This window comes from Muntiacus reevesi, chromosome 7 (genome assembly GCF_963930625.1).
Source record: "Muntiacus reevesi chromosome 7, mMunRee1.1, whole genome shotgun sequence".
In the NCBI taxonomy this organism is placed as follows: domain Eukaryota; kingdom Metazoa; phylum Chordata; class Mammalia; order Artiodactyla; family Cervidae; genus Muntiacus; species Muntiacus reevesi.
Window position 1 is genome coordinate 87,201,472 of NC_089255.1, and position 27,637 is coordinate 87,229,108.

Consider the following 27,637-nt stretch of genomic DNA (forward strand, 5'->3'; position numbering starts at 1 on the left):
TCAGGGTTGGGGCCCTAGAAGGCGTGTGGTCAAGGGCATTGCAGTGAGGAAGACAGTGATTTGTAAATACTCCATTAATTAGTTTTTCCACCAATTTAAAGAATCCCTGTATAACAATGAAGAACAAGAAAAGGGCAGCAGTGAGAATGCTAATGCTAATCAAAATAGCTATCACTTAAGGAGAATTCTTGAGGATCTAATCATTAGGCTGTTTGCTTAGATGATCCCCTCTAATCTTCTTAACTGCCCGTACACCGGACACAATGAGCAGGATCTTAGGAAAATAGAATAAAGGTTGCTTTAATTTGGAGACACAAAATGAAGCTAAGATTCCTTAAGCAATGCTCATGAGTTTGTGGACATGATTTATCAGAAAGAAGTGCTTCCACCAGGGCTCATGATACTAATGACTCTACCAAGCAGGGTGCTGAATCTATCACCTGGCTATTCTGGGCTCTTCTTGACACTAAACCTAGGGGGAAAAAAATAGAGTTTTGCTATAACCTTGATTATTCAGAGAAGCTAGGGTTGCTGCAACAGAGCAGAGACAGGGCAAGGATGGCAACTGGAGAGGATACTCACCAGATGTTATAGGTAGGAATAAATGGGGATTAAATCTTAATTAACTTCTTTATATTATTCACAAAAATTGGGCATTTGGGATTTTCTACCCAACATCAACTGAAGGGAAAAAAAAGAGACACTAATGTTGGATCTAACACAAAGCTTGATTTGCTGATTTCTTTCCTTCCTTTTCTTTTTTTTTTTTTTTTTTGGTCCAGTTATTTCAGTGTCTTGTAAACACAGAGGTACCATTTTGTTTCATCATTGTATCTCTTGTTTGATCATTGCAAGTGAGCAGAGGTGTCCTAGACCTTCAGCTGCTCCTTGTGATCAGTTTCTGCAGACTCGCCCTGAAAGGTCGGCATGCCTGCCCTGCACTTCTCAGTAAAGTTTAGTGCTTATGGCAATCCTCCCGGTGGGGGGAGAAGTGAGCAGGTGAGGCCAAAAGCAGCATCTGTGACTTGCCAGGCTCCTCTGGTGTTGTATGCATAATTTCCACTTCAAAGAGTTCAGAGACAGCTTGGGGATAGTCAGTTCATTGCAGCCTGGGCTTATCAACTAGTCAGTGTTACCTCTGGTACAACTGCAGCTGATGTAGAATCATTGATGGTCTCTCTTATGACACCAGAACAGTAGAGACTCTCAGATCATATGCTTTCATTTCGTGATGCAAATGTGTAAATTATGAAATGCCCCTTTATAATATTAATTGAGCTCCTTTTATACACCAGAATAAGGATAAAGTCGTGCACAGTTGGTGGGCTGGAAAGGCTAATTTTTTTTTTTTTTCTGTTTTTTTCTGTGTCCTCAGTTCCTATTTTAAGTTTGATCAGTAGTAGGTCTAAATATATATGTGTTGAAAAGTTGATTTTTTAATTGTAATTGACCAGTGTTAGCCAAATGGAAGGACTGATGCAGAAGCTGAAACTCCAGTACTTTGGCCACCTGATGCGAAGAACCAACTAAACTGGGAAAGACCCTGATGCTGGGAAAGATTGAAGGCGGGAGGAGAAGGGGACGACAGAGGATGAGAGGGTTAGATGGCATCACCAACATGATGGGCATGAGTTTGAGCAAGCTCTGGGAGCTGGTGATGGACAGGGAAACCTGGTGTGCTGCAGTCCATGGGGTGGCAGAGTCAGACACAACTGAGTGATTGAACTGAACCAAATGGCTGACTGAATGGATGAAAAGAACTTTACAGAGAAGATGATCCTATCTGCATCTTAGGGAATGAGCAGGAATGGCAAGAGTAGTCTCAATGGGAAATTAAAGAAATTAACCACTGTTATAGTCCAGCTAAAACACTTGGAGTCTAGAAATCTTTCTATTTGAACAGGCTCACTTTCCAAAGGTCTAAAGCACTTTAAATTGCTTAATTAAAAAAAAAAAAGTTTCCTCATGGTGTACTGATGGAGGAGTCTATCATAGCAAGAAAAATTCTGAACCATTATCCTTAAAAAATTCCTAGCAATTTTCAATTGTCAATGTCAACTACTTCTCATTACGAGGTAAATATTTGGGCTAACTACCCTTCATTGATCCTAGTTCATCCTATCTCATACCAGGAAATTTATTCCTTAGAATGTTTCTCCATTGATCTTGGAGAAGTGAAAAGGATTAACATAAATGAAAATAGAGTGTCTTATGTGAGAGTCATTTTGTTAACCCCATTATCCAACTGTCAGGATAGTAGGACTAGAAGACTAGAAAGAAAGAGGAGGAGGAGACTGAAGGGGTTTTTCACATGGGGTTGGATTGAGAGCAACCTCAGCTCCTTCAGATGGAGAGATGGAAACGAATCCTCTGTGTTACTAGAGCATGCAAATGCTGTGAATTAGTGGAACCTGAATCAATATACTGCATTTACATACAGCAGGGAAAAGGAAGAAAAGGATTTTCAGAGTTTATTCATCCAACTTCTCTGAAAAATACCTGTGTGAACCACTTTGTGAATTGAGAGTATCAATTCCTTTGGACTTGACTTTCTGCTACACCTTGGGAGACAGTGTTGCCCTAAAGTTCAGTTCAGTTCAGTCGCTCAGTCGTGTCTGACTCTTTGCGACCCCATGGACTGCAGCATGCCACGCCTTCCTGTCCATCACCAGCCCCCAGACTTGCTCAAATTCATGTCCATCAGGTTGGTGATGCCATCCAACCATCTCATCCTCTGTTGTCCCCTTCTCCTCCTGCCCTCAATCTTTCCCAGCATCAGGGTCTTTTCCAATGAGTCAGCTCTTCTCATCAAGTGGCCAAAGTATTGGAGCTTCAGCTTCAGCATCAGTCCTTCCAATGAATATTCAGGACTAATTTCCTTTAGGATGGACTGGGTTGCCCTAAAGAGTCCTATCCAAAAAGAAATGTCTCTCGCTTTCCTTTTGAGTGACTCACTATTGGCACTCCATTTGGTGAAGAATAAAACTTCGGTTACAGGAGCCGCAGACTAACAATGGTCGTTCCACTGCTTTGGATTTGTCGTGTACCTCCCTTTGGATAAGTTCCATATGACTTTGTGTATTTATTTTATTTTAAAACATTACATACATTTAATTCCCTTTTCACTTTGAAGGAACACAAGCATGCAGTTAACCAAAAAATCGAGCCATGTGTTTCTATTTGTTGATCACTGTCTTTTTTTAATTTATGTTTTTATTGAAGGATAATTGCTTTACAATATTATATTAGTTTCTGCCATACATCAACATCAATCAGCCACAGGTATACATATGTCCCCTCCCTGCTGAACCCCCTTCCCATCTCCCTCCCCAACCCACCCCCCAGGTGTTTCAGAGCACAGAGTTAAGCTCCCTCTGTCACACAATAGATTTCCATTTGCTATATATTTTATACATGAATTTGTGTATATTAATGAATTCTTCTAGTAACATATAATACAAAGTAGAGAGAAGTCACTATCACTTTTTCCATTTAAAAAGTGGATCAAATAAAGATTTACATATGATGGAGATTGTGAAAATAAGCATGACATTATGTGTTCTGGATTTAATAGAAGTAGAACAGATATATGGCAGTGATAACTCTAAGTGATAGTTTAATAGGATTTTTTTTTTTTAATTACCATCTTATTTTTTAAGAATAGACTCTTCTTTTGGGAGGTTTTATTTTTTGATGTTGACCATATTTTTAAAGTCTTTATTGATCTGTAACAATATTGTTTATGTTTTATGTTTCGGGGTTTTTGGCCTCGAGGCATGGGGGATCTTGTTTAACTCCCTCATCATGAATCAAACCCACACCATCTACATTGGAAGGCTAAGTCTTAGCCACTGGACCACCAGGAAAATCCCAGGTTTTCTTGAAAATGTACTTATTTGTTGAGTTGTTACCTTTTGCTGTAAGGTCAAAAAAGTGTCTCTCAAGAGGCGACCCTTGACTTGAGACAGAAGGAGCCACCCAATGCAGATCTGGGGAAAGAAGAGAAAGCACGTGAAGAGGTCTGCAAAGCCAGGATGCCATTTGCCTTTTGGAAGGAAAACTAGGATAAACCCCAGTGTCTGGGGTTTGTAAAGGGGACTATGATGCCAGGTGAAATAGGAGAAGCTGGCAAAAGCCAGTTCATGGAGGGCATTTGGAACCATTTTAATAGTTTGATTTTATTCTAAGGCAATTGCAATCTACTTAAGATTTTTAATGGTAGAGTATGCTCATGAAAGTCCCTCAGTCGTGTCTGACTCTTTGCGACCCCACAGACTATAGAGTCCATGGAATTCTCCAGGCCAGAATACTGGAGTGGGCAGCCATTCCCTTCTCCAGGGGATCTTCCCCACCCAGGGATCAAACCCAGGTCTCTCGCATTGCAGGCAGATTCTTTTCCAGCCGAGCCACAAGGGGTAGGACTGAAGGCCAATGTTGAGTGGTGAATAATCCCACTGATGTCCCTATTATTAGGAACTAGAAATCTTAAAGATATATTTGTTGATTCAGCATTATTAAAGAAATTACTAAAAAAAAAAAAAAAAAAAAAAGAAATTACTATGTGCTTTGAAATGTTCTAGAGTTTTAGCAAAGAAAAGATAAGTTTCTGCCTTTTTTGAGCTTTGGGAGAGACAGACAAAAGCTAATAAGGACCATGAATAAAATACAAGGTTTTATATGATGAAAGACAGGGAGGGATAGTAGAAATTTTGCCGGGTTGGAGACCCTGGGACTCCTTCAGTAACTATTAGTTTTTCTTGTTATTGTTGATGTGAATTTTTTTTTTTTTTTTTTAGCCCTTGATGGGTCAAAAATGTCTTCCTTATTTTACCTGTTTTTATTTCCATCCATGGCTTTTTATCCTGTTATCTCTATATGTAGTACACAGCCTTTATTGATTTATTTTAATTTATTTGGCTGTGTTGTATCTCAGTTGCAACATACAAACCCTTAGTTGTAGCATGCGGGATCTAAGTTCCTGACCAGCAATCAAACCCAGGCCCCCTGCCTTGAGAGCACAGAATTGTAGCCACTGGACCACGAGGAACGTTCCCACATCCGGTTTTTGAAAGCCTTGTTTCAAGAAAACTCTTTATCTCCTCAAACAGTAATTAATTTACTCTTATACTTTCTTTTCTAGAGACTCTCATTTTCCAAAACTTCCACATTTTTTCTATTTATCCATCCCAGTCATTACTTTTGCTCCTTTTTTTAACCATGTAAATACAGAAACTTATCCTGGAAAGACAGTAGTAACTGATATATTTCAGGCAGAATGTGGCGGAGGGATTATTCTGTAGTTCTTACAAGGCACCCATGCATCTTCCCTCCTTCCTTCTCTTACACTTCTTTCTTCTTTTCTCCCCCCTCCCTCCCTCCCTCTTTTCCCTCCTTCCTTCTCTTACACTTCTTTCTTCTCTTCTTTCCCCCTCCCTCCCTCTCTTCCCTTCCCTCCTTCTTCCTTTTCCTGCCCTTGTCTTCCCTTCGCTTCTTTTTCCTTTTCTTTCCTCATTCCAAAATACTAAGGGAATATTTTTCTCTACCTTCCTCTAATTTGAAATACTCTAAAGGCAACTTCATCATAGTGAATTCTTTTCCTATTAAGAAACAATGAGTCAATAACCAAGATCTTTTTGAAGATTCGTTTCAACAAAGATATCTCGGCCCTGGCTTTCCCTACCTGTGAAGTCTAACCCTGGGTCTTATCTGCTGCATTAGGATTAAGTTCCACTGGGAGAGGCAATTTTAGCCATTATGGAAAATGAATAGTGAGAAAATGGTTTTGCATGTCCACCAGAGTGCGGAAGAAACATTTTTAGACTGCTTCCTTCCCACCACTTCCGGGATTCGTGGTAAGAAGAAAGGAGTTGTGTTTGTCTATTTCAGTGATTGAAGGGATATTTTTAAATGGATGATTTTTGTTAGTAGGGTTTTCCTAGAAGATGGACTCTAGACCAAAAATATCCTTGAGAATATAGCCCTCAAAGATATTTCTGTCAAATGTGTTAAAAGTATTCTCAGAGAAAAATTTTCCTGGTTCCCAAAATGGCTACTGATTTTCTCAATGAAGAGGTAGCAGCAATTTTGCTGCAAAGGAAGATGACTTTTTCTAAATGAAGAATAAGATGGTAATTAATTTAGATAAATGTATTTGTTCTCCCAGAGTCCAGCACTTTTGTTTAAATAGATTTTTCCTTTCTTAGATAGTTCCCTTTATAACCACCTGGAAAGGACCTACAGGCATTCTGGAAAGTGACTATTCAGCCACTGCTGACAAACATCTGGGGGTGAAATGCGTATCATATTTTTTGCAGTGTCCATTTGGGATATCTCAAGAAAATGCTTGTACTCATTATGACCTGGGATCTTGAACCCGGGTATTTTCACCATAATTCTTGGTTTGATTTTCCAAAGGACCATGGTCCTTCTATATGGAATCCCACAGATTTAAAGATGGCCACCCTGTCCAGCTCCCAGAGGTTTAATATCCTGAGTTCATTTAGTTGTTCTTTGTACGACGGCACTTTGAGGTCTTCTCTTTCACACTTGGTTTCTTTCCTTTTAAGTCTGATTTTCAATTTGCTGTTGTTTTTGTTGTTGTTCAGTTGCTAAGTCATGTCCAACTCTTTCCAACCTCGTGAACTGCATGGCACCAGGCTTCCCTATATTTCATTATCTCCTGGAGTCTGCTCAGACTTATGTCCATTGAGTCAGGGATGCTATCCAACTATCTCATCCTCACGGACTGTTTCCCGCCAGGTCCATGGAATTCTCCAGGCAAGAATGGCCTGGCTACCTACTGGAGTAGGTAGCCATTTCCTTCTCCAGGAGGTCTTCCTGATGCAGAGATCAAACCCAGGTCCCCTGCATTACAGGCAGATGTTTGTATCCATCTGAGCCGCCAGGAAAGCCCCTGATTTTCAATATCCTACTGAAAATGTTATGAACAGAGCTACTTGGAAAGCTGTACAATCTTCTTAGAGTAGAATCAGATAAGATTGTCTCTCCCATGAGACACCTCCTGTGAGACCCTCTATAATTTGGTCTCTATTTCCCCAAAAACATTTTTCTCTCGCTGTGTCTCTCATGCCTCCATTCCAGCCATACTAGTTCCCTGGCTGCATCTTAAGCAAACCCAACACATTTCTGGTTTTATCCCTTGTCCTTGTTGCCCCTGTCTTGAACCTTCTTTCCTTTATAGGCTTATGGTGACACTTTTCTTGTTATCAGGCCCCTATTGCCTTCACCTCAGAGGGACCTGCTCTGTCCATCTCTTTTAAAATAGGCACCATCCCAAGCCTATCCCCTTGTCATGCTTTATTAGCACTTAGAACTCCCAGACATTATATTATAGATCTATTTGTGTGTGTGTGTGTGTTTGCCGGCCATCATTGTAAGCATACCATCTCTGCTAAGGCAAGTATATTCACTGCTATTTTTCCAGCACTCAGAAAGGTACCTAGCATATAATAGGGGCTTAATAAATAATGGTGAGTGTATCAACTAATTTGCTATTTACATGCAGATTACTTGTGGGCAGAAAATACAGACCGAGATTTTTATTACATATTTAACAGTGCATGTAGCCACATGCTAAAGAATTACCTCACTCATGGGTGAACCCAAACAGCATTTGAGCTTTTAGATGTTAAAGAGTTGTATATGTGTGTGTTGGTGTGTGGATACGCACACATTTTTTAATACACACACATATGTGTGTGTGTGTAACCAAAAAGGTGAACATGTGATTTGAAGACCTGGATCCAAGCCCTCTAAATTTTAGAAGGTGAAAAAATAACAGAAGTGCACAAAGTGAAGGAAAGCATGCCTACCAGTCTGCTCGCTGCACATGAATTTCCAAGGATACAGTTGTTCTCGAACAATCACAGTCAGTATATCAAAATAAGCGCTTTATTGAGTAGGGTAAAAGGAGTTGCTAGCGAGACTGTAAATCCTCTCTCAGAACAAATGATAACTGAGCCCGGGAGCCCTTTTGTCCTGGGGGGAGGGGGCATAAATTCCCTGGAAGTATCTGTCGCGGGGAATTGCTCTGTATTCATCATGTCTGCCTCCTGCATCATTCATGAATGTCATAAGAGTCTGAAGAATGGGTGCTTCATAGTGAAGATGATTAAATAGGCATTATCCACGTCTTTCTTGCCGCACCGTGCTTTGAAAGCGATCCCACTGAGATCGTAGCATACCCCTGCCAGGCCCTCTCACTTCTTGCCTGGCAAGGTCCCTGACGCTGGGTTGAAGGAGCTTCGTGTGTTGTCAGCATTACACCTGTTGAGACTGAACCGTGGACTAGTTCGTCCCTTATAACAGAGATCCTAGGATTGGCAAAGATGCCATCAAGCTCCAAGGGGATCCTTTCCCAGGGAGCAGAGAAACTCTGGTTTGAGCTTAGCTTCTTCAGTGATTGAGCTCTAATGCTCTCAGATATTTTCACATCTCTTCACTTGCCTTTACTTTCCTGTGGACTAAGAATAATGAATCAGAAAAGGGCTCCTTTATATAAGATTTGTTATTTTATGTATTCAAAACTGAGGTTTCAGATCACTGTGGACCCAGTGAAACATATGCATGTAGAGTAAATGCTAATGTAACATAGTATATGTGACCTTACATCTATCTTCTCTCTGCGATCATTTCTAGTCACATACACATATATACATAGGTCGCATATACACATATGGGTCTCATATACACATCTAGTCACATATACACACAGGTGACAAATAAGCTTTCTCTCTTTCTCTCAAATACACACACATGCTAATCCTGCTCCATAGTGATTCTTACTATTCAAACAGAATCTTCTGTGATGGAGTGTAAATTAAAGTTGATCAATAAGCACATTTTTCTTAAGCACCTACTTTAGAGACAGCAGAAAGACTTTAAGAAGGGCGGTGGACTGGAATCAGGGGAGGGCAGGTTTTGTTTTGTTTTGTTTTGTTTTTGATTGGAGTATAATTGCTTTACAAGGTTGTATTAGTTCCTGTTGCACAACGAAGTGAATGAGCTCTGTGTAGACATATATCCCCCCCAGTTTGTGCCTCTCTGCCACCACCACCCCACCCCATGCATCTAGGTCATCACAGAGCACTAACCTGAGTTCCCTGAGCTTTATAGCAGGTTCCCACTAGCTGTGTATTCTGCACATGGTCAGTGTATATATGTTGATGCTAACCTCCCAAAGCATCCCACCCTTCCCTTCCCCCAATGTGTCCACACGTTCCATCCCAGGAGAAAGGAGTTCTAATTTGGGTCTGCCACTCACCACCTTAGGTCAAGTCTATAACCTGTTCGGGCCTCGGTATTTGCATCTGTAAGTCAAGACATCAACTGGTACCTTTCAAATTCCCCTTCCAACTGTTATGCCACATCATTTTATGTGCCCAGCCTGGGACTCAGCCATCATGAGGACACAAAGAAGCACATGACATCACCACTGCCTGCAAGGAACTCATCATCTGATCATGTCCATGCACATCTCTGACCCCGGCTGGGCCACAAACTCTGGCCTCACATGGGTGCTAGCTCACTATTGCCATCTTTGACTGTGGAACAGGAATCATTCAGAAAATAGTACCATGATCTCTGACTGTGACTTCCACATGGTAAACCCAAGGTGTCTTTGTATGCCTGTTGTCTCTGGGCTTCTCCCCAGAGTTTATGACTTTTAAGAATGTTCACTTTAAAGTAAAACTTTGGACACACATAGGAATGGAATTGAATGGATTAATTAGGCAAACTGGATCATCACTGGTTGTGACCAGTCAGAGGGCTCCCTTCAAAGAAAGTGTTTTCCCATCTTGCTTAAGAAATCATACAAGTCCTGCCTCTAGGTCAGGAATTGCTTCAATGAAGGTAGACCCTTTGAGCTTTTAATTTGTTCACGGAAAGAAGCCTCTTCACTCCTCGTTATCCAGGCTTCCTCTGGAAGTGGGAGGGCCGATTGAAATGCCAGCCTTGGCACTTTACATTCTGCTGCTCCAGCCGTGTGAGTCTGATTCGTTCTTGCTGCTGGTTTAAGAGAGATTAAAAGAAGCAAAGCTGTTCTCCAAGTTTCTTGATCTGTACCGTGGCAGCTAAAGTCAGAGGAAATGGGGACAATGAGGAAGGGAGTAAATCCTTGAGAGTGATGTGCATGTGATCTCTGGGCAGCAGGCCCAGTGTTCATATGGAGGCGGCAAATACTAGGTCATTGCTTTGGAGAATATTTCAGCGCCCAATAAAACCTACCACCTATGTGACACAACATGAGGCAAAGGCTGAGGCTGAGCGATAAGGACAGACAGGATATATGGCTGAATAAAGAACTTTCAATTTCCTTTACTTAGTAGATGGGCAAGTATCACATCATTAAAAAAATACCCACACTGAAAAGAAAATCTGAATGCGCATGAGCAATGCCTGAATCTTTTCACATGATTGACTTAATCAGGAGGCTTGATCTAACAGGGAGAAGCACTGTATTAATTTAAATATGGCAGGTGCTATCTAAGTTTATTGCAAGAGCTAAAGACCAATTATCCTGTATTTTTCCATAAAATTGCATTTTCTAAAAAGAGACTGGTATGTCTGAATATATCCATCATAACAAATCTTCAAGCTTTGATGGAAGTGACTGCTGTTTATTTGCAGAATGTCATATCTGCACTGTTGAATCAATGCTAAAGTTATCATATTAGAACTAAGAAGAGGACCTGGGAAATTAGTTTCTATCGACTTGATGCCTGGCTTTGTGAATAAAAGCATAAGGCCAGAACAGCTGTGGAAAGTCATCAGGGCATGATGACTAAAGGGCAAATTTTTTAAGTAGGAATAACGCAGCCACCTCCCACAAGATCCAGAGCAAAGAATAAATGCAAAAATTGTTTTTATCATGAGGACCTGGGGAATAGGCACCCTTTCAAAGAATGGGGAGATGTTGAAGAGAGACTTAAAGGGAGAATATGTTTAAAATGTATTTAATTTGGCAGGAGAGATGAGAGTCATTGAATAGTTTCAAAAGGAAATTGTCTTGCTAAAAGTAATGAAGGGAGAAAAAAATGGTGTGAGGCTTTGAAGAGGATGAAACATAGTAAAGGTTAGGAGCTTATATACTTGGAGAAGCAGAGTCAATTATTATATCAGATTATGTGGTTCCCCCCACCCCAGTTACACCAATAGATAAAACAAAAACCTAAGAGCTCAACAGGAAAGGAATGCTAAGTTAGAGTCCATAACCTCCTGGAATATTACACAACCATTTAACTGAAAAGCTTAGTAATACAGACAGCAGTTCACATATTATAATAGAAAAAAGATGCAAATTATGTAAGCACTATGATTACAACTGTATGCAAACTATGTTTTCCTATAGATGGAAACCAGAGAGAAAGGCAAATAGTCTTATGTTCAAGGTGGTGGTTTAAAGGTGCTTTAGTGGCTAAGTCGTGAATGACTCTTGTGACCCCATGGATTATAGCCCAACAGGCTCCTCTGTCCATGGGATTCTCCAGGCAAGAATACTGGAGTGGGCTGCTATTTCCTTCTCCAGGGGATCTTCCTGACCCAGGAATTGAACCTGGGTCTCCTATATTGCAGGCAGATCTTTGCCAACTGAACTACAAGGGAAGACCATGTTCAGTGGTATCATTTATCAAATCAAATTGTATAATCTTTCAGGCCTTCCAAATGCCAAATAATATGTATTTAGGAGATTGTTAAGCAGTGTCTGGGTGCATTTTATGATGACACAATAGGATAGTCTCACTTGGGGCTTAAAGTGAAGTCACTGATCCTTTATAGGAGTAAAGTGATAACAGAACCATTAAACCAATACTCAAGACTCAGTCACCCCCAAATTAAGCTTACCACTTTCATGCATTAAAATTGTGCTTCCTTTTTTTTTTTTTCCTATAATTTCATTTGCCCAAATTTGAAAACTCTGAATCAGCCTCCACTCCTTCCTTTTTTCTTCCCCAAATGTCACGTGGATCACCAAGTCCTTTTATTCTTCACGTCTTCAGTGCCCCCCTCTCATTTCTCCCTCACGCTGCATCTCTTACATCCTGCATATTGCAGTGCCTCCTCGATCCACGTGCACACGCTTTGCCACGTGTGTCTCTTTCCATCTTCCATGCGGCAGCCAGAGTTATTTTCCTCAAGCACAGATAAGATCATGCTTCCCCACTGACCAAAACAGTCACTTTCAAACTTTCTAAACACTACAATTTTTAGAGATCAAAGAAATTTAATTAAAGAAAATTAAAGATCTAAAACTTAAAAAAAAATCTGTGTTGGAGTGACTTTAACATATTCACTAAGTAAAAGTGTTTCAGAAAATGAAAACCAAATATTTGGTGGAAACTACTTTATTGTAGGTATAATTCTTGAAGTATTTCTGTTACTGGAAAAGAGAAAGCCCGTTAAGGTAAACACCTTAGTGGACAAGCCAGTATCTTAATAGACAGGCTAAATGTTTACCTTGGGTGTATCTCTTTGTTTTATTTTGTTTCAGATTCCATGCATTAGTGAGATCATCAAGTAGTACACCTGAAACTAATTAATATTATATGTCAACTCTGTCCCAATAAAACTGGAAAAACTACTATGAAATAAAAATAAAAATGAGGATATGTCAAAGAAGAAGTCTTGAACTGAGTCTTGGGCTGCAGAACTGTTTATCTGATTTTAAAAGGGGGAAGGTCATTCTACTTGGAGGCTCTCAGCAGAGCTGTGGAAGAGCACAGTGTGGTTTGGAAACAGAAACAGCATCATCTCTTCGGTGTGGTATGTGGGCTGAAGAGCTGAGGACAGCAGAGATAGGTCTGGAAAACAGGCTAGTGAGAGCAGAGCATAAAGAAATGCTCTCCAAACCCTTTGCCCATATTGTAACTGGGCTATTTTGTTGTTGAGTTGTAGGAATGCTTTATAAATATTGGGTATTAATCCCAAATCAGATATATGCTTTGCAAATATTTACTCCCATTTTGTGGGTTACCTTTTCAATCTGTTGATAGTGTCCTTTAACATTTAAAATTTTGAAGTCCAGCTCACTTACATTTTTTTTCTTTTGTTGCCTGTTCTTTTGGTGTTCTACCCAAAAACTCCTTTCTAAATTCAAGGTCATGGGCTTTTCCCTAAGTGTTTCATTCTAGGAATTTTAGAGTTTTAGCCCTTACTGTTAGGTCTTTGATTCGATTTGAATTAACTTTTGTATATGGTATAAAGTAAACACCCACTTCTTTTTCTGCATTTTTACGTTTAGTTTTTCCAGCATCATTTAATGAAAAGATTGTCATTTCTCTTTGAGTGATCTTTGCACCTTTGTCAAAAATCATTTAATTATCTGTGCAAGGGTAGCAAGCTATTGATATTTATGTATTTATTTGTGTTGGATAAACTTATCAGTTGATCTCATAATTTTTAAATTTTTAGAAGCATTATTTTGTTGTTCAGTCAGTCATGTCTGACTCTTTGCAACCCCATGGACTGCAGCACACCAGGCTTCCCTGTCCTTCACCATCTCCCAGAGTTTGCTCAGACTCATGTCCATTCAGTTGGTGATGCCATCCAACCATCTCATCCTTTGTCATCCCCTTCTCCTCGTGCCTTCAATCTTTCCCAGCATCAGGGTCTTTTCCAGTGAGTCAGCTCTTTGCATCAGGTGGCCAAAGTACTGGAGTTTCAACTTCAGCATCAGTCCTTCCAATGAATATTCAGGGTTGATTTCCTTTAGGATTGACTGTTTCGATAGCTTCTAAGCATTATTTGGAATATATTAAATCAGATCTTTTAAAAATTATTGCATTCTTTCCTGATATTCTACAACTTTATTGATTTAGTGAGAACTTATACATTTTTGTTGTGATAATAAACATCACTATCTTCCTGATTTTAATGGAGAAAACTATGTAATTTTACTATTTAGTATGATGTTACAGTCTGTTTTTGATCAGTTTCAGTTCAATCACTCAGTCGTGTCCAACTCTTCGCAACCCCATGGACTGCAACATGCCAGGCTTCCCTGTCCATCACCAACTCTCAGAGCCTAACTCAAAATTATGTCCATCACATCAGTGATGCCATCCAACCATCTTATTCTCTGTCATCCCCTTCTCCACCCGCCTTCAATCTTTCTCAGCATCAGGGTCTTTTCCAATGAGTCAGTTCTTCTCATCGGGTGGCCAAATTGGAGTTTCAGTGATCATCTCTATAATATTTAGAACACCTTTGGCAATTCCTATTTTAATTAGAATTTTTTAAGATATGACTGCTGAAGTTTTTCAAGCCTTTTTGAAAATCATGGATAAAATAATTCTACGTTAATAGGATGATGAAATGAATTTTGCTGATACATATCTTTTTGTTGAAGTACATTATTTCTCATATTCTTTGAATGGTGTCTCAATTCACCATTGAAGTTTATTCAGAAAAAATTCTAATCAAGCTGTATATTTAACAGATGTCAATATTAAGATTTTGTGATGTTTGTAAATTGATTGAGGGAGATATTTATCTTTGCTTGTGATCCGGTATCATTTCAGTAATTTGGGGATTATCTTTTCTTTGAAAATTAGATAAAACTTACCTATAAAACCATCCAGACCTGCATCTTTTAAATAGTAGAACTTGAATCATGTTTCCAAAGGTTTCTGTGGTCATTTAGTGTATTGAGTATTTCTAATTTTCCTTAGAAATCATTGGCAAATTATTTTTCCTAGAAATGGTTAATTTCCTCTGGTTTTCAAATCTTTCTCTAAAGTTGTTCAAAATAGTCTTTTATATTTTTAACATTTTCTAGAGCTATGATTGTATTTCCTTTATTATTTCTGCTATTCTATCCTTTTGTCTTTGAGTTTCTCTTATTTCTGGTATTTCAGGGGCTTGTGTACTTTCTTTGACATTTTAAAGTGCAAGCTTTGGGCTTTTTAACTGTTGTTTTTAAAATACATTGGGTAAATTTAAACTTTTATTAATCACCACATCTGAGCTATTACTTTTATTTTTTTGTAACAGTGCCTTAAAAGTTCATTTAATTTCTGTTCATTTCCTTTATTATTATCTAAGACATTTTCTTCTGAGTAAAGCTTTATTTGTAGCTTACAGGACTTGATATAAAACAGTCTCTTTTTATTAATATTCTCATGTTCTATTCATTGGTGTTTTTGAGTTATACAACCTAATTATGGCAATCATTAAGGATTTCTTTGTCAACGAGAATATGATCAGTTTTACAAGTGTTCCAACTTAAAATGTATGTGAGGTACTGAATGGGTTCCTCTGATAGATGATACTTAGATTTCTTAGTAATGTATCAGCTTCTCATCTTGACCATTCTTTGCCAATTCATTTATAAGTCTTTTATTGTGCCCCTTCATGTTCCTGTCACTGAGATAGTTATCAAAAGTTCTTTACTATCCAGGACTTTTCTAGTTGTAAAAGAAGCAAAATTTGAACTATGGTTTGTGGTTTAGTTGCTAAGTCCTGTCTGACTCTTTTCGACCCCAAAGACTGTAACCCGCCAGGCTCCTCTGTGCATGGGGTTTCCCAGGCAAGAATACTGGAGTGGGTTGCCATTTCCTTCCCCACAGGATATTCCCAACCCAGGGATCGAACCCGGGTCTTCTACATTACAGGAGGTCTACTGCATTGCAGGCAGATTCTTTACCAACTGAGCCACCAAGTTTGAACTCACTGAGACTCAAGAAGCTAGCAGCTGAGAATTTCATATAAGAAATACCAAGGCACAGCTTCACAATAGGGACCGTCAAAATCAATTACTCAAACAGTAAGATTTCCTTTCTTTGTCTCATTCCCGACTCAACAATTGACTTCACTTTTTGAGCCAGCGTTTCTTTTCTCACAGCCTCCTTCCCATTGCAGGAAATGAGGCCATGGCAGCTGTGTGCTTCTTACGGCTTAACTTTATCATCAGCAGGGACTGAAGGGTGCGTCTCTGGATCCAGGTTCCAAAACAAAACAAACAAACAAACAAAAATGCAGTGATATGCTCTGATTGGTCTAATTCGTGTTAATTTACCATACCTTATTTAGCTAATCAGCTGTATCTAAAAGGCAGAACCTGTTAAGGGCTTGACACTTACCATTCAAATCATATGACTGGTATGGGAGAAAATAGTTATTTCCACGTGAAGGGGCTTAATTTTTAAAATAAAAGAGGAAGATGTGCTAAATATAAAGAAAAATGAAAAGTTTCCTACAGGTACAATAATGTTGGTGAATCCCTTCACTTTTAGATGATTACCATATGTGGGCAGAAATGGTGTTATCACTTTCTTAATCATTGGGCAACTAGATACAATCTTAAGTGATCATGATAGATACATGATCTTAAGTGATCATGATATCTTAAGTGATCATGATAGATATAGAGAAGGGATTTTAATAACTGAAGTTTCTTCCTTTTGCTTAACTCCGACATCAGTTCTGTGGTTAAGAGATATATCTCATGGACACAGGAGTCATTACTTTTAAAAACATTCGCCAATCTTTTTGAGAAAACAATGTTTTATGAATTAGAACCATAAATACTCCAAAATCACCTGTGTATAGTCCCTGACCCCTTGAAAGTACAAAGTGCATATTAATCAAGAATTTAAATCAAAGCACTGGAAACAAACAATTACTCTTCATCTGTATTTCTTTCTCACAGAATATTCAGTACTTAGAAGTCCCTTGAATGTTATTAGAGAATATTGAAAGCTGTGGAATAAAAGAAGGAAAAGGAGGCAGACAAATGCACTCCAAACTCCTCTTTTATTCTAACTATATCCCATGAGATGTCAGAGGAATGAGTTTCCAAAAAACTGCTATGGAAAGGCTGATGAGTTATTATAAAATGATCATTTTTCTTTTTCTTTTCATTCATTTATATTTTGCCTAAGGACAAATGTATATAGAATCTTTGTGCTTAGTTAATTCTGTGTAAAACAGAATGATAACATTGCTATTCTTAGATATGTTACTTTGCTTCTCTAGTATGTATTCTTGTTAAATCTAAGAAGTATTTCCATATATATACATATATAAGTATATATATGAAATATATGTACTAAAAACAGTTTTCAATGTAATTTAGGAATTGAAGGGTAACGTAAAACAGTATGACTAAAAGTGGGTGTGATTTTCTTATCAGAGCCTGCCAAAAATTCACCAAAGAAAAATCATTCAAATGTCTTCCCAGTTAGATTTCTTTTATAAATTGGAAGCTATTCCATCATACGGGATGTTGTGAACCCTAATTGATGAGTATTTATAAAATATTTCTACACTGAGATGAAATGACAAAAAGCTGAGATGGATTCATGGGCAGATGCCTGAATGACAGTGTGAAGATATGAAAGTATAGGTGAGCCAAGTTTTATTGATTAACTCAGCAGCATTTATTTCCTGAGCATTCAGTGCTGATAGAGAGAAAAATTAAACAATCCTGTCCTTCAGGAGCTCATGGTACAGAGGATTCTGGATTTTCTGTTTAACAATAAAACAATATTTATTTTCTTAAACCTAAATGCTGTGCAATTTCCTAGTACTTATTTTGTTTTGCTATATGAGATACTAGCTTGGTTATAAAGTTAAATTAAGTTGGCTGTAGTTAATTTCTGAAATAAAGCTCATTATAGAGTCCACCCTTCATAATTTAGAGTTTTACGAGCATGGTGTATAATTAATCAGGAGTAGGCTATTGTCTGACCTTTTTATATACTTGATAGAGAACAACTTCATATTAAACCAGTTATGTAACTCAGATAAAATATCAGCCCTCTACTGCTATTTCCATTGTATGGGAATTGTGTTTCTGTCTTGCTTGCTGTTTATTTTTTGCTACATGTTAGCAAACATGTCTTTCTACTCTCTCATTATCTCTATCCCCATGCAGTTACACAGGTAAACTTAAGGGAGATATATTCCTTAAATGAGATAGATCTGGATTAAATTCCTGATTCCTTTAGATCTGGGGCAAGTTTTTGTTTGTTTGTTTGTTTTTTAACCTCAGTTTTTATATAGCGTTTCTCATCTTTAAAACTGGAATAGTGACCCTTATCAACTGAACTATGTCCCCTCAAAAGTTATATATTTAAGTCATAACCCCCAGTCATAACCCCTCAGAATTTAACTGTAATTGGAGATAGAGTCTCTAAAGGGGTAATTAAGTTAAAATGAGGTCATTAGGGTGGGTTCTAATCCGATATTGCTGGTATCCTTATAAGAAGAAGAAATTGGGACACTTGAGTAAAGAGAGTGGCTGCATGACAGAGTGAGGGGCAAAAGGCCCTTTCCATTGTCACGGCAGCCCTGACAAGCTAACAGAGCGATTTCTAAAGTGGAAAGTATAGGAATTTGAAATATCGTACTGTGTACTATAGCGCATGATAAATGATTCATCCATGCAGTAAGCATAATTATTAATATGAGGATTAACATGAGTATCACAAATAGCATTATGAAGCACTACCAAAGGTTTGTGAAAGAAATAATTGCCCCCAAGAAAGAACAATGAGCTTATGGAAATACTTTTAAACAAAAGGAAATTTAAGTGCATTCCTGGAAGCTTTAGATTTAGATCAATTTCAACGTATAGAGAGCATTGCATACTTTCTCTCTGATTGAGGGATATGCCCTGAAAGGTTGCCCCTGTGTTTTTTAGCTCCATGCCCATTGGTTTCACTCATTCTTTCTTTAAGAAAGAGAAAGAAATTGCCCCATGTGGAGAGAGCCCTCGAGTGGCCGAGCATGAAGAAATGGGGCTGGGATCTCCCTGAAGATATACTTGACTCAGGCGATATTGTCAGTTTCTCAGTTAGCTGAGCAGTAAATCTGATCATTTCTTTGCTGAAGATGACGTATGTTCTTTAAAACAGATGAAATTTCTCTCTTAATGTTCAGTAACTTCAGGTTTGCTTTATTTAAGGTGACTTCATTGTCGATTTAGGTGTTTATTTCAAAAATTTCAGAGTACACAAAATAGATCATAATAAAGCATCTATGAAATAAATACATTACAGGGCTATTTCTAAAATCTATATCCCTTACCTTGTATTCCCCTGTGGCTCCTTCTATAATGCTGAGATTTTGTTTTTCATACTTTTTTTCATCTGTTATTTACCCTCCCCTTCTCCGCCTGGAGCTCTTGGCCTCCAGGAATTTCTTTACAGAAGTTACGTCCCCTGGGTGAGCAAGATGGCCTATGGAGGGGAGAGGAGGGCAGAATCAAGATAGGGAGGATCTGGCTCTGTCTCAGCCCCAACATGTGAAACCACATCAAGTCATTTAATCTCTTTGAGCCTTTGTTTACCCTTCTATTAAAGCATTATTAAAAATATTTACCGTTAGCACATCAGTGGGTACTGGAGAAAGAGCCATCAAATAAGATACTGCCAAAGAAAGCAATTTGAACACCATTTGAAGTTATGGAATTATAACACCCCCAAAAGAGCCAGGAGTGTGCATTAGGGGAAACATGGAACAAACTAAATATGTAAAATAAACTGAGAAACTTGGCTTTGCAGGTCATCAGTCATTACGGGATCCTTGAGCCCCGTGTCTTCATTGCCTCGAAGAGATATTTGTCATTTTCAATGCCTTCCCATTTTAATTTTATTATCTGTGTGATAATTGATATGAATTAAAGGTAGTTTTAAGTTAATAGCAATAACTACATCTACTGGCATAATATATTTTGTGTCACCGATAGCCTATTTCCAAAAGGATTTACCAATTTACAATAAAGAATACAAATGTGAATAAGGTTGAGGGAAGAGTAATAAAATAGAAATAAGGAATAGGAACCTGATATAATAAAGAAGGGAGACATACCTCAGTGCCGTTCTATTTTAAACTATGTTCTCAGGCAGCGTTCAAAGAGTCCCCGGCAAGGAGTCTGACATCTCGTTTCTTATCCTAGTTTACCCACCAGGCGGTTTCCATGCTAAGAATTATATTATTACTTAACTTATTATTCTACCTGCTTCACTTTTTCACCAGTAAGTTATCTAGTTCTCTTTTTAATTTTAGTTTATTTTGATTGAAGCATAGTTAGTTTACAGTGTTGCCTTAATTTCAGGCGTATAGCAAAGTGACTCGGTTACATATATATGTGTATGCTCACGCTCAGCTGCTTCAGTCATGTCTAACTCTTTGCAACCCTATGAATTATAGCCTTCCAGGCTCCTCTATCCATGGAATTTACCCAGGCAAGAAGTGCACTGGCAAGACCCAGAGGGATGGGATGGAGAGGGAGGCGGGAGCAGGGATCGGGATGGGGAACACATGTAAAACCATGGCTGATTCATGTCAATGTATGGCAAAAGCCACTACAGTATTGTAAAGTAATTAGCCTCCAACTAATAAAAATAAATGGGAAAAAAAAAAGAATACTGGAGTGGGTTGCCAGGGGATCTTCCCGATCCAGGGATCAAACCCAGATCTCCTGCATTGCAGGCAGATTCTTTACTGTTGAGGCACTGGGGAAGCCCCATATGTGTGTGAGTGTGTGTGTGAGTGAGTGTGTGTGTGTATGTCTACTTTTTCAGATTTTTTTCCCATATACGTTATTACAAAATATTGAGTACAGTTCCTTGTAAGTTCTCTTTACATGCAGCTCTCCTCGGTCTCTCCTTGGAGATGCTTCCAAACATGTTCCATTTTAACACCAATTGAAAATTCAGAAACAGCTACTTCATTGTTTTTAAACATAAATATATAATCGATATAATATATAAATGCTTTTCTGGAGTCACTGTATCTTTAATTATTTGATGGGGAAAGACAGTAAATAAATTCCAGGTAGTCTATCATATTTTCTAACTAAACCTTCCCTTCTTTGTACACATACCCACACACACGTACATGCAAAAGTATACACACATGTGGTGGTGGTGGTTTAGTCGCTAAGTTTGGTCCAACTCTTGTGACCCCATGGGCTGTAGCCCACCAGGCTCCTCTGTCCATGGGATTTTCTAGGTGTGTATATATTATTTTTATTTCTAATGTAAATCTCGAAGAAGGCAATGGCACCCCACTCCAGTATTCTTGCCTGGAAAATCCCATGGACGGAGGAGCCTGGGAGGCTGCAGTCCATGGGGTCGCAAAGAGTCAGACACGACTGAGCGACTTCACTTTCACTTTCCACTTTCATGCATTGGAGAAGGAAATGGCAACCCACTCCAGCGTTCTTGCCTGAAGAATCCCAGGGACGGGGGAGCCTGGTGGGCTTCCGTCTATGGGGTCAACACAGAGTCGGACACGACTGAAGTGACTCAGCAGCAGCAGCAGCATAAATCTTAAATAGAACCTTGATCCTATTCCTGTTTGTAATCCCCTAAATGAGTTACATGCTGTATGGTTATGGAGCTTCCAAAATCACCATCAGCTCCATCCCAATAAAGAGCTAGCCAGTTATGAAAACTATGAGCCAGACCCACTGTGGGTACTTTTCAGATGAAAGAAGTTGTGGGTTAAGTAACATGTAATGCTCATTGTCTGTTTGAAGAGGTAGCGTATGTACCTTATCATGGCTAATGGCCACAGAATGGAGATTCCATTACTGAAACAGTGTGTTGGTTGGAACTAGTAAAGCAACCTCAGCTGCTTGCCAACTTGCAAATTCTTCAATGTTAAAAGGCCAAAATGCTACCACAGCATTTTTTCCCCCTCAGTTGAATTAATCACTTTTGTTAGCAAGCAGAGAATTCACATGGTCTTGATTATTGATAACTGTAGTATGATCTTAGCATAAGCATACTGAGCACAGTGAGAAACCAGAAGCAGAAATGCTAGACTCCTTCCTGGGGTGGAAGGCGTGTGATGTGGAATGCATGGCTTAGAAGTGAAAATCTTTAATGGATTAAGGAGGATTCTTATGGTTCCTGGGATGTTCCCCAAAAGTTTTTGTAATGTGATTTGTAATCCACGTAAAAATAACAAAATGAACTTTTTAATTTGAAAATGTAAAACAAAATAATTCTATGCTCCCCCTGGGACTCTATGGTATTTTATATGAAAATGACAAGAAAGCATCTATTTACCTTAAAAACTATGCACAATAACAAAGTTAACTAAAGAAGAAAATAATAATAATAATAGGTTACCAGATTAGAGGGTTGTAACTATTAATTAACTTCCTTTAAAGCCAACACTGGACCATGGGAGCATCCGGGGTTTTTAGTCACCCTTACTAGCAAATTCAGTACAAGAATACATTTTAATATTTATTTCTACATAGCAAAATAAGCCATATGTTAAGGATTGGTGGCTCAGTGGTGAAGAATCTGCCTGCCAGTGCAAGAGATGCAGGAGACATGGGTTTGATCCCTGGGTTGGGAAGGTCTCCTGGAGGAGAAAATGTCAGCCCACTCCAGTATTCTTGACTGAAGAATCCTATGGACAGAGGAGCCTCAGTCAGTCAGTTCAGCCGCTCAGTTGTGTCTGACTCTTTGGGACCCCATGGACTACAGCACGCCAGGCTTCCCTGTCCATCACCAACTCCTGGAGCTTGCTCAAACTTATGTTCATTGAGTCGATGATGCCATCCAACCATCTCAACCTCTGTCATCCCCTTCCCCTGCCTTCAATCTTTCCCAGCATCAGGGTCTTTTCCAATGAGTCAGTTCTTGGCAATGGAGCTTCAGCTTCAACATCAGTTTTCCCAGTGAACATTCAGGGTTGATTTCCTTTAGGATTGACTGGTTTGATCTCCTCTCAGTCCAAGAAACTCTCAAGAGTCTTCTCCAACACCACAGTTCAAAAGCATCAATTCTCCAGCACTCAGCTTTCTTTATGGTCCAACTCTCACATCCATACGTAACTACTGGAAAAACCATAGCTTTGACTACATGGATCTTTGTTGGGAAAGTAATGTCTCTGCTTTTTAATACACTGTCTAGGTTGGTCATAGCTTTTCTTCCAAGGAGCAAGCATCTGTTAATTTCATGGCTGCAGTCAACATCTTCAGTGATTTTGGAGCCCAAGAAAATAAAGTCTGTCACCATTTCCACTGTTTCCCCATCTATTTGCCATGAAGTGATGGGACTGGATGCCATGATCTCTTAGTTTTTTGAATGTTGAGTTTTAAGCCAGCTTTTTCACTCTCCTCTTTGACTTTCATCAAGAGGCTCTTTAGTTCCTCTTCACTTTCTACCATAAGGGTGGTGTCATCTCCATATCTGAGCTTATTGATATTTATGGACTGTAGCCCACCTGAGGAATCTGGTGGGCTCCAGTCTGTAGGGTCACAGAGCTGGACACAGCTGAGCACGCACGCTCGAGGACTTTGTACCTTTTATGCCCTTTTCACCTATAAAGTTAGAATTATCTAACATAGTGACATCCTAAATTCAGAAAAAAGAAGCAATAAAAATAACTGAAATAATATGTTATATCTACTTATCCTAATATTGTCATAGTATAATTTCATTCTTTGTTTACTTAAAAAAAATTGCAGTCATTGTGACCTTCTAGTCTCTCTATATAAGTTGTGTTTTTATCTTTTAAAATACTCTTCCTCTTTGTATTCTATATATTGGGAATTACTGAACAGGACAGTGGCTGAAAATATAAGCAGAGTAGAAAGTTTCTAAAGTTATATGGATCGTCAGAAAGTCAGACTAACCTTTGAAAAAATGTTAGATATGTGTACTATGGCTTTTTTTTCCTTTTTTATTCTGCTTCATTCTAATGAGGAGGTGTGAAAAAAACGAAGTGCAGTCAACTTTATATCCTTGGTATAATTTATTATAGAATGATATTAAGCTATGATTAGTATATGGTAAAGCCAGGATTTGGTAGGCAGGAGGGTCCAAGCAGAGACTTAAGGACGGTGTCAGTTATTTAAATCTGATCCTTGGGTCTCTATTTCCAAAGAATGTTAATCAGTGAACTATTCCATAGGACTATTGTTGTGAGGATACAGCTAATGAATTTGAAAAATCTTTTGCAAACTGTAATGTACCATGTATATGCTGTCGCTGTTATCAGTATTTTACTTCTTCTTTTTGTAGTGACAAAATTATTTCCTGATAGACTATGCATTTACTCCTGTAGCAGAATCCACTATATATTTAGGACCAAACAGGGAAAGATTTTATAAATGGCCACAAAAATGTCACAGGCTAATTTGCATTTTTGGTGATTCTATACAATAATTACTGAGTGACCTTCAGTTTTCCAAATAAAGAATAAAGGTAATGGTGGTGATATTTGTAATCATCTATAGAAAGGAAGTTATTTAAGTGTTTCACAGATGGAGAGATATTAAGGGTAAATCATTATATCCAGATTTCTAATTTTAAGAGGCTTTGAAGGTGTTTGTGGATAATAAGGAGCAAACATTGTTGTGCATGTAGAATTAAACATAAACTTTCCATACCACAATCCTCAAATCTCCAGATGAATGTGGAGGGCTTTTTCAGACCCACATCCCCTAAGAATTGAGAAATTCATAAAAGGAAAATAATGTTATGCTACATGTAATACACAAACTGAGCATACTGGAGCAACTAGAATAGTGACCTTTCAAAGAGGACAAATTAAATTCTATATGCCTCAGAATACAATGTGGCTTAAAGCTTTAGAAAAGGATAAGACATGACACATACTACTAATTCTGGCCTCATAGCAGCTTACTCTGTTATTTCTGAACAGGCTGCACAACTCATTTCTTCTTCAAACAACATAATTCAAACCAATATTCTCTGTAAACTAAGTGTAGATCCATGCTGGGGATTTTTAGAAAATTCCAGAGATATAGGAATGCTTGTCTCATGTTACTTTAAATCAGTTTCAAGAATTGGACTATTATCAGTGGGAAACACACAAGAAAATCTGGTGCAAAATGTTCTCTGAACTTTGATATGAATGACATATGGAATTACTCACTAAGGGTAACATACATACAGCCATGGAAGCTACAATGATATAGCTGTTTTGGCTACCAAATCTGCATACTTTTCCCCAAATTCAGATTTAAAAACTTGTTTTTAAAAGTAGACCTTTGAAACATATGAGATGTAAGTATTTTCCTTATTTTTCTTCCTCTTTATATTATCAAGAATCTGCATACTTTTCCCCAAATTCAGATTTAAAAACTTGTTTTTAAAAGTAGACCTTTGAAACATATGAGATGTAAGTATTTTCCTTATTTTTCTTCCTCTTTATATTATCAAGTGTGAAACAGATCGCTAGTCCAGGTTGAATGCATGAGACAAGTGCTCGGGGCTGGTGCACTGGGATGACCCAGAGGGATGGGATGGGGAGGGAGGTGGGAGGGGGGATCAGGATGGGGAACACATGTAAATCCATGACTGATTCATGTCAATGTATGGCAAAAACCACTACAATATTGTAAAGTAATTAGCCTCCAACTAATAAAAATAAATGAAAAAAAAGCTAATAAAAAATAAATAAATATTTTTAAATTAATATATTCTTACTGACCCTTGGGTATATGAATTATAAGAGCTAAAACACAAGTAAATATTAAAAACACCATTGAACCTACTAGTCATAAGCGAATGCTGTTTGTTATGATCAAAATTCATTCAACTGAATTTTTTTTCCCGTGTCTCCTATATCTTCTTTTTGAAATTTAGTTTGGAAAGGAGTCAGAGATATCTGGTTTGCCTGGTATTCTGTCACAGCTAGGGGGAAAAAATATAGAGTTAATTTTTTAAAGGCCTCTGCAATTAATGTTTATCACCTTTTATATAGCAATATGAGTGGAATAGACAAATGCGTTGAGTCCCGTAACTCGGTTTTCCCAGGCTTCTTTCTGAGAGGGTGGCCGAGGTTCCTTTCCCGTGCCGTCCGGGCTGAGACTGAAGAAGATGGGATAGTTGTTTGTCCCAAGGGGGCAGAGCTCTCAGACAGGACGTTCTCCGCCCTCTGCCCTCGTTCAGCGGGACCTGGAGACGCGAGGACCGCCTCTCGCTAGCATCTGCTTTGTGATTGGCTCATGCCGCCTGCCTCTTTAACTGGGGGGTGACGGCCGTCTTCTGGGCCCCGGCACTGCATCCCTCTTGGTCTCCGGATCCGGGCGCGTGAAGGCGTCGTGCTCCCCGCGGCCGGCGCGGTCTCGGGGGGTGACCGCCGCGGGCGAGGAGCCCTGCGCGTCCTCACGCTCCCTCTCTCCTTGGTTCCGCAGCTGGCGCCACGTACATCTTCGGCAAGAGCGGAGGCCTCATCCTCTACACCTGGCCGGCCAACGACAGGCCCAGCACGCGCTCCGACCGCCTGGCCGTGGGCTTCAGCACAACCGTGAAGGACGGCATCCTGGTGCGCATCGACAGCGCCCCGGGCCTCGGCGACTTCCTCCAGCTGCACATCGTGAGTACCGGGCTGGGCCCGGGTTCTCTTGTCTTCCTGGTGGTCTGAGTGAGTGAGCCAGATGACTGCCCTGGACCATTCTAGGCTGATGCGACGCTGGAGCGCGTGCTTATATTCTTGCCTCCGTGTGCTGGAGCCACACCTAAGGGGTGCTCTGTGTTAAGCCTCATTCCCTCCCCCCTTGGATGTGAACCGTGATGCCCAGAGCGTGCCTCGGGAATAGAAAATATAAAACGCATCCTGTCCAGACTCCTTCCTCTATTGTGCGGTTTGGCCATGAGACATTTAGCAGACCACTGAGGTGTAAATTGGAGAAGGAAATGGCAACCCACTGCAGTCCTCTTGCCTGGAAAATTCCATGGATGGAGGAGCCTGGTGGGCTACAGTCCATGGGGTCGCAAAGAGTCAGACACGACTGAGCGACTTCACTTCCACTTAGGTGTAAATAAGAGACTGGCCAGCTATGGTTCATCTTCAACTCGTGCAAGTGGCAAGGCCATCTTGAGTGCCACTGATCGCCTACGTTTGGGAGTCAGCCAAGGTTTTCTCCAAAGCAGGGGCCCCCAACCTCCGCGCCACAGATGGGTACCTCCCGTCAGATTAGCAGTAGTATTAGGTCAGAAATAAAGTGCACAACTAATGTAGTGCCTTTGAATCACCTTGAAACCACCCCCACCCCGTCCATGGAAAAATTGTCTTCCACAAAACCGCTCCCTGGTGCCAAAAAGGTTGTTGGGGACCTCTCTGTGAAGGGCCAAATAGAAATACTTGGGGCTTTTCGGATCATGCAGTCTCTGACTAGCTACTCAATTCTGCCATTGTTAATGTGAAAGCAGTCACGGCCAATCCATCATTAAGTGCGTGATTATATTGCAATGAAAATATGTTTATAAAAACAGACTGATGGCTGTGCTTGGGCAACCTCTGCCCAAGCCTGCAGGCTTTCTTGTAGAAATGTAAGGAACACATGGAAAAAACTGAGGCCACAGTGGGTGGGGCAAACAGAGGCAATGCAATGGCCAGGAGTTGGTGTATGTGTGTGTCTTATATATCTGATGTTTTGCTTGTGTATGTAAACCCAATAGGACTGTGCCCCCACTCACTGCAGATCATTAAGAACACAGTGCAATTCAAAGAAATTAAAATGATTTGGAGGAAAAAATTACTTCGTTATGAGGATAGAAAATATTTTTATAGCAACAATTAACCCATTTTATCACCTGTGAGTCTGCAGTTAGGAAAGTAGGCTAGAGAAGGATATGATTCTCATCCATAAGTACCCAGAGTGCAGCCACCAAGA

General features: G+C 39.4%; 1 protein-coding gene across 7 annotated transcripts in view; it reads left to right on the top strand.

Moving 5' to 3' along the window:
• NRXN3 (neurexin 3) overlaps positions 1-27,637 on the top strand; it is a 1,687,603-nt gene that overhangs the window by 1,256,838 nt on the left and 403,128 nt on the right. For all 7 annotated transcript variants that reach the window (XM_065940342.1, XM_065940340.1, XM_065940341.1 and 4 more), the window contains one exon: positions 26,156-26,337. In XM_065940342.1, coding sequence (XP_065796414.1) covers positions 26,156-26,337 — 182 coding nt within the window. The remainder of the gene's footprint in view (positions 1-26,155; positions 26,338-27,637) is intronic.